This window comes from Ambystoma mexicanum, chromosome 10 (assembly GCF_040938575.1).
Source record: "Ambystoma mexicanum isolate Mex_15411 chromosome 10, UKY_AmexF1_1, whole genome shotgun sequence".
Lineage (NCBI taxonomy): Eukaryota > Metazoa > Chordata > Amphibia > Caudata > Ambystomatidae > Ambystoma > Ambystoma mexicanum.
In genome coordinates this window covers 269,224,133-269,239,408 of record NC_090932.1, presented here as the reverse complement: position 1 = coordinate 269,239,408, position 15,276 = coordinate 269,224,133, and the positions used below count along the sequence as shown (strand labels likewise).

Genomic DNA, 15,276 nt, shown 5'->3' with positions numbered 1-15,276 from the left:
GCAGCAACTCTGAGGAAATTCAACCAGCTCCGAGATGGGTATCCAGGTGGCTTACTTTGGATTTGACAATAACAAAGTTATGGCAGAAAAAGTCACGAGTTCACAGCGCTTATACAGTGATTAAGAAGATAAACATCAAGGCTGCGGGTATCTGGGCGGTGTGGGTGTACTGCCAATACACAACCACAGGATTAGTTGAAGAAAAACAAAGATGTTCCCAGTCTCACTGCGCCAAGAAATTATAATTAGTTGTTTGTGCAAAGAAAAGCCTTTATTGTTTGTGCGAAGAGAAGCCTGACACGTGTTTTTCTTCAACTATTACTTTGGAGTTGATTGGTCCCACCAACTCAAACCGAGAAGTCGTCCTTGCAGAAGCTTCTCTGTCGGGGTGAACTTGGCGATTCAGAACTGCGGCAGGGCTTCACTGGGCAAACGAAAGGTCCAGGAGTTGGAACAACCGTCGTCTTCAAGCTTGTCTTCAGTTCTTTTGTTCCAGGGTTCGACTCTGCCTTACAAGCCAAGAGACTCGCCTTTTATTCAGTTCTCTCCGATTCATTCCAGCCTAGCTGGCAGGGTGGCGGTCCTTGCCGGACAGTCAGCCAGCAATCGCCACAGAGTGCATTTGGGCCTCCTAGGAGACTAAGCACAGGGAGTTTCGGGCACCTCCCTCACTTCCTGCCCACCCCAGTCACTTGGGCGCCAGAGGCGGTCTTCACTCCTGAAGCCCGCCAAAGGCAAATGAACAAAGGGAGCAAACCTGGTTTGGCACTCGGAGGCAAACTCTAGAAGGACCTTTCCAAAAAGAAATGGCAAGAGAGAAGACTGCGACCTGTTTAAACAAAGGGGGCTTGGACGCCATCTTGAAAAACATGGCTCCTGCGATTTAACATTACCGGAGATAAGAATAGTTTGCGGTCGGGAAAAATCATGGTAGTTCGTTGTGAAACCTCTGCCACCTGCCATTCTCAGAGTAAAGGGTAGCATTTGACTGCTACATTAGTATATGAACACATGGGATACTAAGTAACCCCTCCAGCACTCTAGGAGGATAGGTTGTACTGGGTCTAGGAATTTAAAAAACTAGTGAAGTCAAATTTACTTTACTTACTCTGGGAAACAGTAGTTTATCCCAGAGAAGGTATTTAAACCTTGGGAAAGCCTGAAAAAGGTTTCCCTGTGCCACTGCACCGAGGGTGCTGTGTGATACAAATGAAAAGATTCCTATGGAGTTGGTTAGACTCATAACCAAAGGAAACGCAAGAGTAAAACACATTTCAAAGTACATGAGATAGTGGGGAAAAAGGTCACACTCTCTCCAGGTAAAAAATCAAGTCCTCAAAATCCAGCAACGTTGATGGGGGGGGGGGGGCGGGATTGGAGTGGTGGGTTGGGGGGGTCTCTAAGGTGAAGGGAATTAGCACATTTATGAGAATTCTCCTTAATATGCATTCAAACCTTAACAAAAATCTAAGGGACTTTTCTTGTGAAACTGCACTGAGGGTGCTGTGTCACTATGTAAAAAGATGCCGCCTATGGAGTTTGTCAGACTCCAAAGCCAAAAGAGAAACTGTTGAAATTAAACAAAATACATGAATTAAAAGTCCTAAAGCTTGTGCTCCTTTAGAGAGTGTTAGGCAGAAACCTGTGCAGTTCCCTTAGGAACCACTGCAAAAGATTTAAGGCTACAGGTGTTTGCCAGTAAACCCACTTGGTAGCAGTCTGTACCACACAGATTCACTTGGTAGCGGTGGCTGAGCAGTCAGACTTCCCTCAAGAAGAGTTAGGCAGTATGCAGAGTATACACAATAGGTACCGAGACAGGGTAGTACAAACAAACACTGACCAGAGCTTTGGTGTAAAAGTATATAATTATTTATTTAAAAACACTTGTAAATCACACTAGCAAAAAAAAGAGGTAAGTAATTTCAGCACACAGTCACTATCGTATATATACAACCCTATTAGGCAAAGGGCGGCTCCTACGGTTGCGGCTCCCTGTGTGACTGGAGGTGTCCGCAGGGAACGCCAGGCGCCTGTACTTCTATCTCCACCTTCTCCCAGCCCACCCCATCTTTTCCTGGTCACTTCGTTCGCATGGTGTCTTCACCTCACTGTGTCCCACAGTTGTGGTAAACTAGGGTATTTTTCCCCCCTCGTAGGATTCTCAAACTTAGGTGGCCTCTGTACCTAATACGCACTCATTGTTCTGAAATGTGGTGAACTAGGGTATTTTCCCCCCCTCGCAGGATTCTCAAACTTAGGTGGCCTCTGTAACTAATATGCACTCATTGTTCTGAAATGTAGTAAGCTTGGGCTTGCCGCTCACTTCCTGCCTGCATGCTCTCGTTTCGTCTGTCTCCCCCCCCACCCCCAACTCCCTCCTACTCCATGGTGCTCTCTATCTCGCCTATCTTCTCTAACTGCTTCTCTATTGACTATCCTGCTCTCTTCACTAAATCTGGTAGGAAAAAGTTTAAAAAGGACATCCTTGTCTCCAACCCAGGCCTTCCTATCGCTGACACCTACACCAATGCCTGCTCCAAGGAATCTTACTGACATCCTCTTTTTCGTGCCTTCGCCAGACCTATGGACCCTTCATATGGTCTCCGTGCTCTCTCCTTTCTCCTCTTCTCCCATTAATGGTGGCACCCATTGGGATGTCCTCTTGGCCTCCTTCCACTCCTCTAAGGCCATCATTAATGTCTACGCTAATGGGACCGTCTTGGTCCAAGGTCCTCAGGCCAACCTTCACCTTTTTGATAGACGCTTCCCGCGCCTCATCAACTTCCTTTCCTCTCCTGCTGTCCCCCCTCCTCTGTCCTCGGCTACCTTGCCTCTACCCTCCCTCCCTGCCCCCTCTCGTGCTCCTTCACCTCCCTCTTCTACACCTCCGCAGGGCGTACCTCTGATCTGTACCCCTCCCTGGAAGTCCTTCAAGGATGGCAACCTTCTCCACATTGCCACTCTTAACTCTCGCTCTGCCATCAAGCATTCTTCTGATATCTGTCACCTTCTTGAGGAACTGGACCTTGACGTCCACGGTCTCACTGAGACATGGTTCACGGCCAGCTCTGTCACCAGCTTTGACACACTTCTACCTGACGGTTACAAGATCCTCTCCGTGCCCAGACCCAACCGTGCAGGGGGAGGGGGGCGTAGCCCTTATCTTCCCTGAGTGCATTCTTTCCACTGTCACTCCTACACAGACATACTCCTCTTTTGAATGCCTTGTCTGCCATCTCTCTCTCTTAGCCATTCCCTTACCGTGGCTACTATCTATCTGCCACCTGGTCAAATCTCCTCCTTCCTCTCTGAGTGGGCTGACCCCTCCTCCTCACTCCTGTCCTCAATCACTCAACTCCACTTTCTTGGTGACTTCAACATCCACTTGGATGCTTCCTGTCCCCCCACGGGACCCTTACGTGACCTCTGCGAGACTCTCTCACTCTCTATTCTCCGTCTGGACCTACTCGTTCTGCAGGGCACACTCTTGATGCTCTGATCTCTTCCGACCTTCCCCTCTCCGTCCCTCTCTCCACTCCTCTCTCCTGGAGTGATCACTTTCTCCTATCCTCCCACCTCACCCTCCCTACCCCACAGGCAAAGCCACCCTCATCACTGCCACCCACCTTCTCGGTCATCCGACTCATGAAGCGCGTGTCAGTTGAGGCTTTCAATGCCACGTTCTCGGCCCCACCTCCCCCTTTGGCTGACTCCCACCCTGACACAGCCCTCTCCATGCTCCACTCTGCTATATCTGATACTCTTGATATCCTTGCCCCTGTCATGAGAATCCACCTGAAGCCCAAAGCCAAATGTAACTCCTGGTATGACTCTGATCTCGTCACCCTTAAACGCAAGTGCAGGGTGGCAGAGAGGAAATGGCGTGTCTCATGTTCATCCTCTGACAAACTGGCCTGCCACCTGCTCCAGAGGCAATACTGTCTCTCTCTTCTCACCAAGAAGAGAGCCCTTATCGAAGCCCGCATCTCTGCGGCATCTAACAACTCCGCCGAACTCTTTAAAATATGCAAGGAGCTTGCCAACCCTGCTGCTGTCTCTACCTCTCCTGTCCGGTTCCAGGCCCTCTGCACTGGCCTCTCACTTCATCTCTAAAACTCAGGACATCCTGTCCTCACTCTCATCCTATCACCTCCCTCCCACTCTTCCCGGCTCTTCCTCTGGCCCTTCTGCAGCCACCCCTCCTCCCTCCTTCTCTGCCTTTCCCCTTTTTTCTGCTGACGAGGTTTCCAGACAAGTCTGATCTATGAAAGTCTCGTCTAAACAGGTTCACCCCTGTTCCTCCAAAACTATCAAGGACCACATAGACTGCCTGGGTCCGGCCCTGGCTGACTTTTGCAACCACTCCTTCGCCTTTGGAGTCTTCCCACCCCCCCTTAAGCATTCCCTTGGGCACCCTCTTCTTAAGAAACCCTCTTCTGACCCCTCCTGCCCGGCTAACTATCACCCAATCTCCATCACTCCCTTCCTGGGCAAGCTCCTGGAGAAACTGGCCATCTCCCAGCTTAACCTCCATGCTGAATCTGTTGGAAGTCTTCATGACCATCAATCTGGCTTCAGAGCCGCCAGAAGCACGGAAACTGCTCTCCTGAACATCCGTGAGGACCTGCTCTTGAATCTCTACTCCAACACTCCGTGTGTCCTCATCCTGCTCGATCTCTCTTCTGCCTTTGACACTGTCAACCATGCCATCCCGCTCAACCGTCTCCGTGATAACCTGGGTATCACTGGTCAGGATCTGGCGTGGCTGACCTCTTTCCTCTCCAATCGACCCTCCCAGGTCCAACTGGGGTCCTTCCTCTGACATCTTTTTCTCCACCTGTGGTGTCCCCCAGGGATCTAATCTTTCCCCCTGGCTGTTCAACCAGTATCTGGCACTCCTTGCCCACCACATCGCCGCTCTCTGCGCCAACTTTCAGTGCTATGCGGACGATACCCAGCTCATTTTTAGGCTACCCTCGGCCGCCTCCTCTCCTTCCCTCATCTGTCTGTCTGCTATCCAGGAATGGTGTGCCGCTAATGACCTCTGCCTTAATGCCAGTAAGACTGAGATTCTACTCATCAGCACTCCCACCCCCTCCTTCCCTGCAGCTCTCTGGCCGGCCTCTCTTGGCCCTCTTCCTGCTCCTACCTGCAAGGCAAAAAACCTTGGGGTTATCTTCGATTCCATACTCTCCTTCTCTCCTCATATATCTGACGTCTCTAAGAAGTCACACTACCAACTGCACCTCCTCAGAGGTATTCTTCCCTTCCTCTCCTTCCCCCAGAAGCTCACTGTCTCCCGAGCCCTGCTTCTCTCAAAGCTGGACTACTGTAACAGCCTCTATCTTAATCTGCCTGCCTCCACTCTCCGCCCTCTGCAACTCATCCAGAACAGAACTGTGAGACTTGTCCTTGCCTCAAGCCCAGGGACCGTATCTCTCCAGGACTGAAATCTCTACACTGGCTCCCAGTGGCTCCGAGGATAAAGTTCAAAATCCTCTGCATTGTCCACATGGCCTTCTGGGGCCTGGGGCCTAAATACCTTCAACTCTCTTCCTTCCCGAGCCCTTCGCTCATCTGTCTCCAACTCCCTCAGGGTCAGCCGCTTCTCGAAGCTACGAGCTGGGGGTAGATCTCTCTCCGCGGCAGGGGCCTCCCTCTGGAACAGCCTTCCTGCCTCCCTGAAACTTGAGGAGAACCATCTCCGGTTCCGGAAGCACCTCAAAACCTTCCTCTTTGCTTCTGCTTTCTCTCTCCCTCTCCCCTGCTAATTCTTTGCTGAAACTGCACTGAATCTGCAACTGGGCCACTCTCACCGACCCCGGTCCTGGGCCCAGCCACTCTCCACTTGCACTGCCTCCCTGGCAACCCCTGCACTACGGGACTGTCTCTGTATCCCTACAGCCCCCCCTTCCCAGCACTTGTCTGCACTTACCTTGCACTTGCCACCAGCTGGCCCTCTTTATTTTATTTTATTCTTCTTACCTTGTACTGCACTCCCCCTCCCCTTCCCCATGCACTTCTCCCTTCCCCCTACCCCTGTACTTGCGCGATCTAAATGACACGTGGCCTATTAGGATCGTTGTCTGTCTTCCCCTTGTTCCCCCCCTCCCTGCCTCGTTGCGCCTTGAAACACTTGTGTATAGGCGTGTTACAAATGCCATATCATATCATATTCACTTATTAGACAAGTCTTAGTGAGAAACACAACTTCTTTTCAGACAGAGGTGAGCGCTTAACATAAGATGACACACTAATAAGTTGTAAAGAAAGGGAGGGAAAAAGGCAGAGTTAAAGAAGCACACAAGTTTCAATACTTTTTCAAAGAACCACAGTAAGGCAGTATAGGCAGATTTCTACTGGAGAGCAAGGAAGTCAATTGCAGGGCCCACTCTTGGGGAGAGCAAGCAGAAGGGGTCCAGGTTCACCAGTGGGGTTATGCCCAAAGAGTCTTTGTAGATAGTTCGCACAAAAAAGATGAAATTAAAGTCCGGAAACGTTAGCTAGGTTGTCCCAGACTAGCCCAGGTTAGAAAGTTGAGGCTTTACTGTCACCCCGAACGATCTGTTGCAAGGGAAGCCAGGCGGGACACAGTACCTTAAGTGTGAAGGAAGCTCCAGCTGGGGCAGTTGTTCCTGGCAGCAGGTGCAAGTCGGTGTTTCGTCCAGAGGAAGAAGAGGTCTCGCCGTGGAGGAAAGATGAAGGTTGTTGCACTGCCAGGGAAGAAACCAGCCGCGGAGTTCTCTGGTTAAAAGACACTACCCTTCTCTTCGCCGTAGTGGTAAACCGTGGTATTCCGGTTGCCGCAGTGCTTGGCACGGGCAAGGCGGCCAAGAGATGCTCCAGGAAGGTGAAAAGAAGGTGAAACTGGTTATCCCCACCAGTCAAAGGAAGAAGACTCTCCGGACTGGATATCTCCTCTGTCGTCGGGGAAAAGTGGTGAGACGGTTCAGCAGGGCTCCACCGGTGGTGTCGGTGCAGGTCGGCTCAGCTTCTCCCTCCTCAGAGTCTTAGGTCCTGTGGCGACTTCTGAAGTTCCAGTCCCCAAACCCCTGCTTTTATGCAGCACACCCCCATTCACTCATCCTAGCTGTCAATCAAACATGCTAAGTGGTGAGCTGGCCGGCTCACCACTTGGGCCAATCACACAAGAGTGTGACTTGAGTTACCAAAGTAACTCAGTCCAGGGTGCCTAAACCCACGCCCCCTGTGGTACCCAGACAGAGTGGCACCACTTTTGGAGGCTTCTGTGGAGAAGCCCGCCAAAAAGTGGAACAAAGGGCTCGACCTGGGTTGGAGTCACAGAAGAGAACACAAACGCCATTTTAGAAGAGTTCTGGCAAAAAATGCCAACCGGTGAATTAATATTAAATAAATAAACCGGCGGTATGTTCGAGGCTATAAGAATTAAATAATTAAAGTTGGTAGCCTCGAACAATGGGAAAATCCCATAGAGATATATTTGCGGTCGAATATAAAAAGTAGTATCCACTACCACCAGCCAAAACTCGATCAGGGGGGACGGAGACGTGCCCCCTCGAACAACAGGCCCGGGCCAATCGAATTGCCCCGACCAGTACGTCCGCATATATGATGGTTTGTACTGGTTTCTGTTCATAATTTGGGACTAGTAAAGCCAATGGTGACTTTACATGCCCTGGGAGACAGTAGTCAGTCCCAGGGTATCGAGTCTATGTTGCGGGGTCGCTACGACACCCCTGGGTTACGGCACGGAGGGTGCTGTGTAACCCACATAAAAAACACATGAGACCCTATGGAGTAAAAGACCCCGTAGCCCATAAAACTCATGGAAAGTGAAAGGAACACCTCAAATCATGTCTAAGAGTGGGAGCAAAAGAGTCTCACTCTTAGCAGGAAATAATAAACCCCAAAAATCCAGCAAAGCTGCTGGGGGACTCACTAGGTTTGGGAAATTAGCCTTAACAGAGAATTCTCCCTAACAGAGTCCTTTGCAGGGCCCTTATAAATTGTTATCCTCCTAAAGTATTTAAGTAATTAAAGTGAGGATCTTTGCCTTTTCTGCTGCTGCATAAGGCTTTTGCTCCCATCCTACACTGACTTTGATGAACTCTTGGATAGTTGGGTATTGGACTGCTAAAGCATTAGGAGCCTTAAAGTGTTGCTAGAATGTAAATCACTGCTAATAGTCTTGAATAACCCTCCTTTTCCTTTCTACAGACGTTGTCTATGAAAACTGTAATTTCACTTTAACAAATGCAGGTGCACGCCACTACTATTTAAAGAGTACAACTGTCATTACTGCAGTTTTCTCCTTAACATTTGTAAGTGCGAGCATCTACTATTGAAGCAGTCAACTATGAAAAGTATTGATATTTCATATGTGTTGGTTAGTCTAAAATAGTATTTTAGCATTTACCTACCTTGTCTTGTATATATAAAATTAATTTGTTTTATTATAACTTCCATTGTGTAAGAGTTTCTTTGGGCTAATCTATTGACTGGGTTCATTGTACTTACCTACAGCTCACGTCGTTCTCATAAGATAAACCTGGCTGCACTGCCCTTCTACCAATCCTTTGGGTAGTACAGACTTGTATTAAGAGTTGGGGGAAGATGTATAACAAGGAATAGTTTAGATAGTCTAACCTCCAGCTGGACTGTAGGAAAACTCCCCCAGCACCTGTTGTAAACTACAATTTTGGTTTAGCGGTGGCACTACGATGGGCATAGTATTTCTACAGGTGGCACACAAGTATACTAGTGCTTTTGGTTGTCTTGTAATTGAAAGTACTGTTTCTCTCTGACAGCTGTCGCCTGGCATCCTGTACATGAAGGTCTTTTTGCCAGTGGAGGTTCTGATGGCTCGTTGCTATTCTGGCATGTTGGGTAAGAACTTCTCTCTCTGTAAAAGTTATCTGAAGTGTTTTTACTGAAGCCAATGTACATTGGCAATTATGGCAGAATGCCACCTGCAACACTGTACAGTCCTGAGCTTATTTTGCTATGTGGAATTGTCTTTCTCTGTGGGCTCTATTGAGAAGACTTCACTGTTCAAATGCTTCATGATAAAAACGGTTTGACACATGCACTTTGGTTGGCCCGGTCTACTGTCGCACAAGCAGCTGCAATGAGTGGAAGCTGCAAAGTAACGTGCTTTCTCCAGCATGGGATCTTACATGAATTCACATGTTCATGAATAGCCCCCACCCTTAGGCTGTGAATCCCCTGTAATATTAAAAGCAGTTTCTCCTTAAATTCAAAAGCTGCTGGTCGCTCGTAGTGAATTGCTGTTCTTTTGGGTCATGCCGCCCAAGCCAATGGCATTTGTCCTACTATGCTCCGTAGAGGTGGCCCTCAGATTGTTGCTACTCGTTTTTGTTTTGGGAGTCCTCGAATCTCGCTCCTCGAAAATCTCGATTCTGCGACTTTGAAGATGCTGTGTAAGTAGCAGCTAGGCTGTGCATGAATGGGAGAAACCTGCATAAAAGGTGAGGCTTCTTGGACTGAAGACAGTCGACCACTGGAAGAAACAGCCAACGAAGAAATCGTGAAGAGAAGCTTGCTGCATCCCCCTAGACCGTTGAACTGCCTGGTGAAGCCCTGCTGTTGTGCAGAAACTACTTTTCCTAATCGACAAGAGAAGCTCCGGAAAGGACGACTTCTTCCCTTGGGTTGGTGGGACCAACTAACCCCAAGGCGAACTTTGCTGGAGGACCTTCCCCTATTGGCTGTACTACTTTGCTGCTGGAACCGAGTGCCTGGCGTCGAGAAATCCGTAGTTGAGTGAAATGTCTTTAAGCCAGTCCTGAGCTCCAGGAAGATCCTGAGGACTATCCTGAAGCAGAATGACCCAAGCTTGAGTCACCTCACCAGAGTGCTGGACTCGAGCAGTGAAGGAAGCCCAACCAGTGTCCAAGATCTCCGGTGGTGCTATTTGCCGGTAGCTGAAACCGCAAATTGCTGCTGAATTGAAAACGGCCCGTAGCTGCCGCCGACCTTCGAACTGCTGTGCAGGAGTCCTCCAGACATCCTCCCTCTTGTCCCCACGACTGAGGCCCAAGAACACAGGCTCTGCAACACTGCACCCAAGAACGAAGCGAGCTGGATCATCATCATCTTCTTACCTAAGGTATTGATCTGACTAAGGGGTCTGTAACTCGCTTTTGTCAGTTGAGACTTGCAGTAGCTGCTTTTTCTAGAGTTGTGTTCAGCTCTATCTTTCACAAGTGTAACCGCTTGTGGCCGACAGTGATTTTTCTACAACAACTCTAACTTGTGCACATATTAGTTCTATCTAAGAAGTGCTTCAGCTCCATAGACTTTGTTCCAAATTGACTTTGGCTGTCCTGGCTCGTGTTAGGGAGAATTCTCTTATATGACTAATTTCCCAAAGTGAGTCCCCCAGCAGCTTTGTTGGATTTTTTTTTTTCTCCTGCTAAGAGGGAGACTCTCTTCCTCCCACTCTTAGACATACCTCAAATCATGCCTGACTTTGTGTGCTTATGGGCTATGGGGTCCTTTATTCCATAGGGTAGTATCCGTTTTGCATGTGTGTTATACAGCACCCTCAGTGCAGTAACACAGGGGTGTCATAGTGACCCACAAACATAGACTTCATACGCTGGGACTGGCTACTGTCTCCCAGGGCATGTAAAGTCACCATTGACTTTACTAGTCCAAAATTGTGAACAGAGCCAGTACAAACCATATTGTGGAAGTACTGGAAGGGGTTAATTCGATTGCCCCTGGGTCTGTTTTCAAGGGGGCACTGTCCAGTCCCCCCTTGTCTAGTTTCTGGCTGGTGGCAGTGGTTACCACGCAAAATATTCCACCGGAATATTTCCTATGGGATTTTACCATTGATTTTAAACGCACCACTTTTTGGTGCAATGTTAAAGATACTGCTGGTTTATTTATTTAATATTATATCAACGGTTGGGTCTTTTTGCCAGAACTCTTTTCTAAAATGGCGTTCGTGTCCGTCTCTCTAACTCTAACCAAGGTTGAGTCCTTTGTTCCACTTTTTGGCGGGCTTCTCCACAGAAGCCCTCCAAATGGTGCCACTCTGTCTGGATTCCACAGAATGTGTGGGGAGGGGAATTGGCACCCTGGACTCTGTTGCCTTAGCAACTCAAGTCGCACTGTGTTCTGATTGGGCCAGTGGTGAGCCGCCCGGCTCACCACTTAGCATGTTTGAGTGACAGCTAGGCTGTTGAATGGGGGTTTTTCTGCATAAAAGCAGGGCCTTTGGGGCTGGAACTTCAGAAGTCGCCACAGGACCTAGGAATCTGAAGAGGGAAGAAGCTGAGCCATCTGCAACAATGATACCACCGGTGGAGCCCTGCTGCAACAAACTCACCACTTTCCCAACGACAAGAGATCTTCTGCTGGACAAGTCTTCTTCCTCTGAGCTGGTAGGACCAACCAGTTCACCCCTTTTGCCTTCCAAAGACATCTCTTGGTCGAATCCCCGTGCCAAGCACCCCGGCGGCTGGATAGCCAAGCTTCACCACTTTGACCGCGAATAAAAGGAACTCACCTTTTAACCGACGAACTCCGCGGCTGGTTTCATCCCTGTGCAGTGCAACGACTCCAAGTTTCCCCCTCAACGAGATCCTCTCTTCCCCTGGTCGAAACAATGAACTGTAACCACTGCCAGGAACTGCCACTGCTGGAGCTTCCTCTCTCTTTAAGGTACTGTGTTCTCCCTTTCTTCGGTTTGCCCAAGGTGACCCTTAAATCCTTGGCTTTCCAACTGGGTTGGCCCAAGTCCTTATAACTTTAACTTCTTGAATCACCCCAACCTCTTTCGAACATTCTGCAAAGACTTTTAGTGCATTTTTAACTGTGTGATCTTGGGCACATTTCGTTTTGCCCCATTTAAAGTGGGCCTGGCCTATGAACTTTGGCTCTACAGTGTATACTGCCTTTATTCCCTTGCTGAGAACTCCTAAAAGTGTTGGGACCTGTTTTATTCCTATGCTCTGTCTTTTTCTCTCCCTTTAACTTAACTATTGGAGTGCCATCTAGGTTAGGCGCTCACATCTGTTTTAACAAATCGTGGTGTTTTAACTCTAACTTGTCTAAATAGTTATCAAGGGAGATGTGTATACTTTACCTGACTGTTTTAACTTGCTTTTGATTTGGAATGCTAGTGTATTGCCTAAAGTGTGTTTTAAATCAATAATTATATACTTTTTGATACAAAGCTCTGGTCAGTGTTTGTTTGCTCTACTGTGTTTTTAGCCCTATTGGGTATACTCTATATATACTGCCCTACTCTTCTTGAGAGAAGTCTGACTGCTCAGCCACAGCTACCAGGTAAATGTGGGTGGTGCAGACCGCTACCAATTCAGTTTACTGCTTAATCCTGTAGTCTTAATATTCTTGCAGTGGTCCCCAGGGGAACTGCACAGGATCCTGCCTAACAGCTCCCTGCATACTCGTCTAACCCATTGACTTGATTCTTACTGTCCTCATAGGTGATACATTGGTTTTGAACTAACGTTTCCTAAGACAGGTTTTTATCTAGACTTCATTGGGGGGGATTTAAAGTGCTCACATGCTCTGAGAACTTGTTAACCTTTTTCTTTCCTATAACCTTTCCTTGTTACCAACCTCAGAATTCACCAAGTACAAGAAGTGATATATAAATGCCAACACTGTCCTACTTAGTGAAGTCACCTCAGGATGTAAGAAGTGTGTATGATATGAAGCATCTCTAAAGAGTATCTACTTGCTTGACCTGATTCTGAGAAAGTATTTTTAAGTGTATTTGTATTGTTGCACATTGCTCCTTTTAAAGAGTGCTTATTTAAAAATGCCCGTTAAATAATAATTTTACTAGGAAACCTTGAGTGTAGTGTTATTTGGAATCTTTTATGTATGGATTTCATTGCTTCATCTCTACAGCTCACATTTACCCCTCTTGAGAGGAGTCTGGCTGCTCAGTCACTCTACCAGCTAGTGTAGTACAGACCTATACCAATAGGTAGGATACCTAATACCAAGAGGACAAGACTGGTGCAGTCTCCTGCAGGGTTACTGCATCAAATGTTGCCTAATAAGCACATAATCACTACAGCAGCTCCAACATTAAGGCCGCCAATGCCCTCGCCATCCTGTTTAGGTACGTACGACGGGGAGTTAGGGTAGAAGTTGGGGCCCATCACCACCTTTCTGACTGATCAGGCAGAAGCCTCGGCCCTGTTCCAGGAGGGGGAAGTGGCTTCTGACCACGCCTTCACCATCGCTCATGAAATCGCGGACTCTGTCTTTCGCCAGATGGGGAATGGTGTGGTCCTCTGTTGCCAGGGTTGACAAAGTCACCAACTTCCACACAGATGTGTAGACCAAGGTGATAGACTTGCCCTTCGATGCTGACAACCTGTTTGGCAATGCGGTCAATGAAACTCTTCACGCCATAAAGACTGACACTGAGACAGCACGTTCTCTGGTCACCCTTCAGCAGAAGAGGCCGTCCTTTTGTTCCTCTAAAGGGAGGGTCTTCAAAGAGTTTCACCACCCCCTATCAATATCCCTCCTGCTCGATACCCATGAGGCTTATAGGGGATGCTGCCAGGCCTATGGCAGTTGCTCTGTGTTTTCGCCTCGCAACCAGGATGCAGATGCCGAAGCAGGCCTGAATGGCCCAGGACCCACGCCTCCACTTCTGCACCCCAGTGGGAGGCCATCTATCGAACTTGGTCGATCAGTGGCGAAAGATCTCCACAGACAAATGGGTGCTCGATGTTCTTCAGCAGGGGAATATTTTGGAATTCTAGGACAGGTGCCCACGCATTCCTCTTTTCACAAGACAAGAACTGCATGTGGTTCAGCTGTTGAAGGAGATGCAAGCCATGCTAAGCAAAGGGGCAATAGAACCGGCCCCACAGGGGCTCTGAAGTATACTCCAGATACTTTCCAGTACAGAAATAGTGGGGGGGGGTCGGAGGGGTACAGCCAGATCGTAGTCCTGCGGTGCCTCAATTTACTCAAATCGCAAAAGTTCAGGATGGTCACGTTGTTATTGTAATTGTCATTTATATTGCACCCTTTCCAATTTGTATAGCCTCAATGCGCTTTGTGGTTCAAATTCCCTCAGAGACTGAAGTCCATGAATGGGAGATTGCAAGAGTTAATTTTAAGATGCGTGTGTGCATTGTGCCCCGCTAGGATTTAGGAAGGCTGGCTAGGCTCCTGTAAGCAGACCTGCGGTCAGGAACGTGGGTGGGCGCTTTAGGGTGGATTAGGATAGAGTGCTAGTGCAGGAGATTGTGCCCAGCTAGCCCGAAAAATTGTGTACATTGCCGCTGCATACATGGTAGAGGTGTTGAGGCACATCAGGGTTTCAGTATGGATGGCTATGCAAGCTGCTAGACCGGATTTGCATAGCCATAGCTGCGTTTTCATAGTGCTTGGATGGGGAGCCGTGCCTGCGGCATGTGTCCAGACGTGGTGTGAGACGCAGCATGTACTCCACCAACTGGACGAAGGGGATTTCTTGGTGGCCCTCGACCTGGAAGACTCCTACTTCCACATCACCAGTCATTGCAAACACTGGAAATTCCTGCGGTTTGTCATTCAGGGGTGACAGTACCAATTCAAGGCCTTGCCCTTTGGCCTAATATCGACCACAAGAGTATTCACCAAATGCCTGGCTCTGGTGACAGCGCATTTGTGCTGCAAGGAATCCACATTTACCTTTAACTGGACGATTGGCTGCTCCGGTCTCTCTCCTACATGCTGGGAACCCTGCACACTGCAGAGACATAGTGACATTGCAGAACACACTGTTCCGGGGGCCCAGCTCAACATACTTGTGTCTGGCGTCTCCCTTGGGTGAGAGGGTGAAGGCCATCCTGGGAAAGGTCCAACGGCTGTTGACCGCTTCAGTGGCAACATTGCGGACCAAGTCCCTGCTGGGGATGATGTCTTCCTGCATCCTTCTGGTCCCCTTCTGCAAGCTTCAGATGAGCCCCTACAAGAATTCCTGGATGCCAGGTTGCAACAAGTTACTAGCACATGGACCAACAAGACTGCCCTCAATCGAACATTGCATAAAGCCCTGCAATGGTGGTCAGTTGATCCACACCTCGCATAGGGTGCTCCCTTTCAAATACCCCCATATCTGGCTACAGTCACGACCAACACCTCTCTGGGGATACCTCACAGGACATTCTTTGTAGTTAAGAGTTTCATATTTGTAATAAATCTTCCAGACCTGTCAATCCCAGTACTTTTTGCTTTGACTTGGGGATTATTTCTCCTGGTCTCTAGGTGAGTGGGAAT

General features: G+C 48.6%; 1 protein-coding gene across 2 annotated transcripts in view; it reads left to right on the top strand.

The window, feature by feature from the left end:
* Positions 1-15,276, top strand: part of WDR33 (WD repeat domain 33) — a 935,332-nt gene that overhangs the window by 697,023 nt on the left and 223,033 nt on the right. For both annotated transcript variants that reach the window (XM_069617826.1, XM_069617825.1), the window contains exon 10: positions 8,793-8,871. In XM_069617826.1, the coding sequence (XP_069473927.1) occupies positions 8,793-8,871 (79 nt within the window). The remainder of the gene's footprint in view (positions 1-8,792; positions 8,872-15,276) is intronic.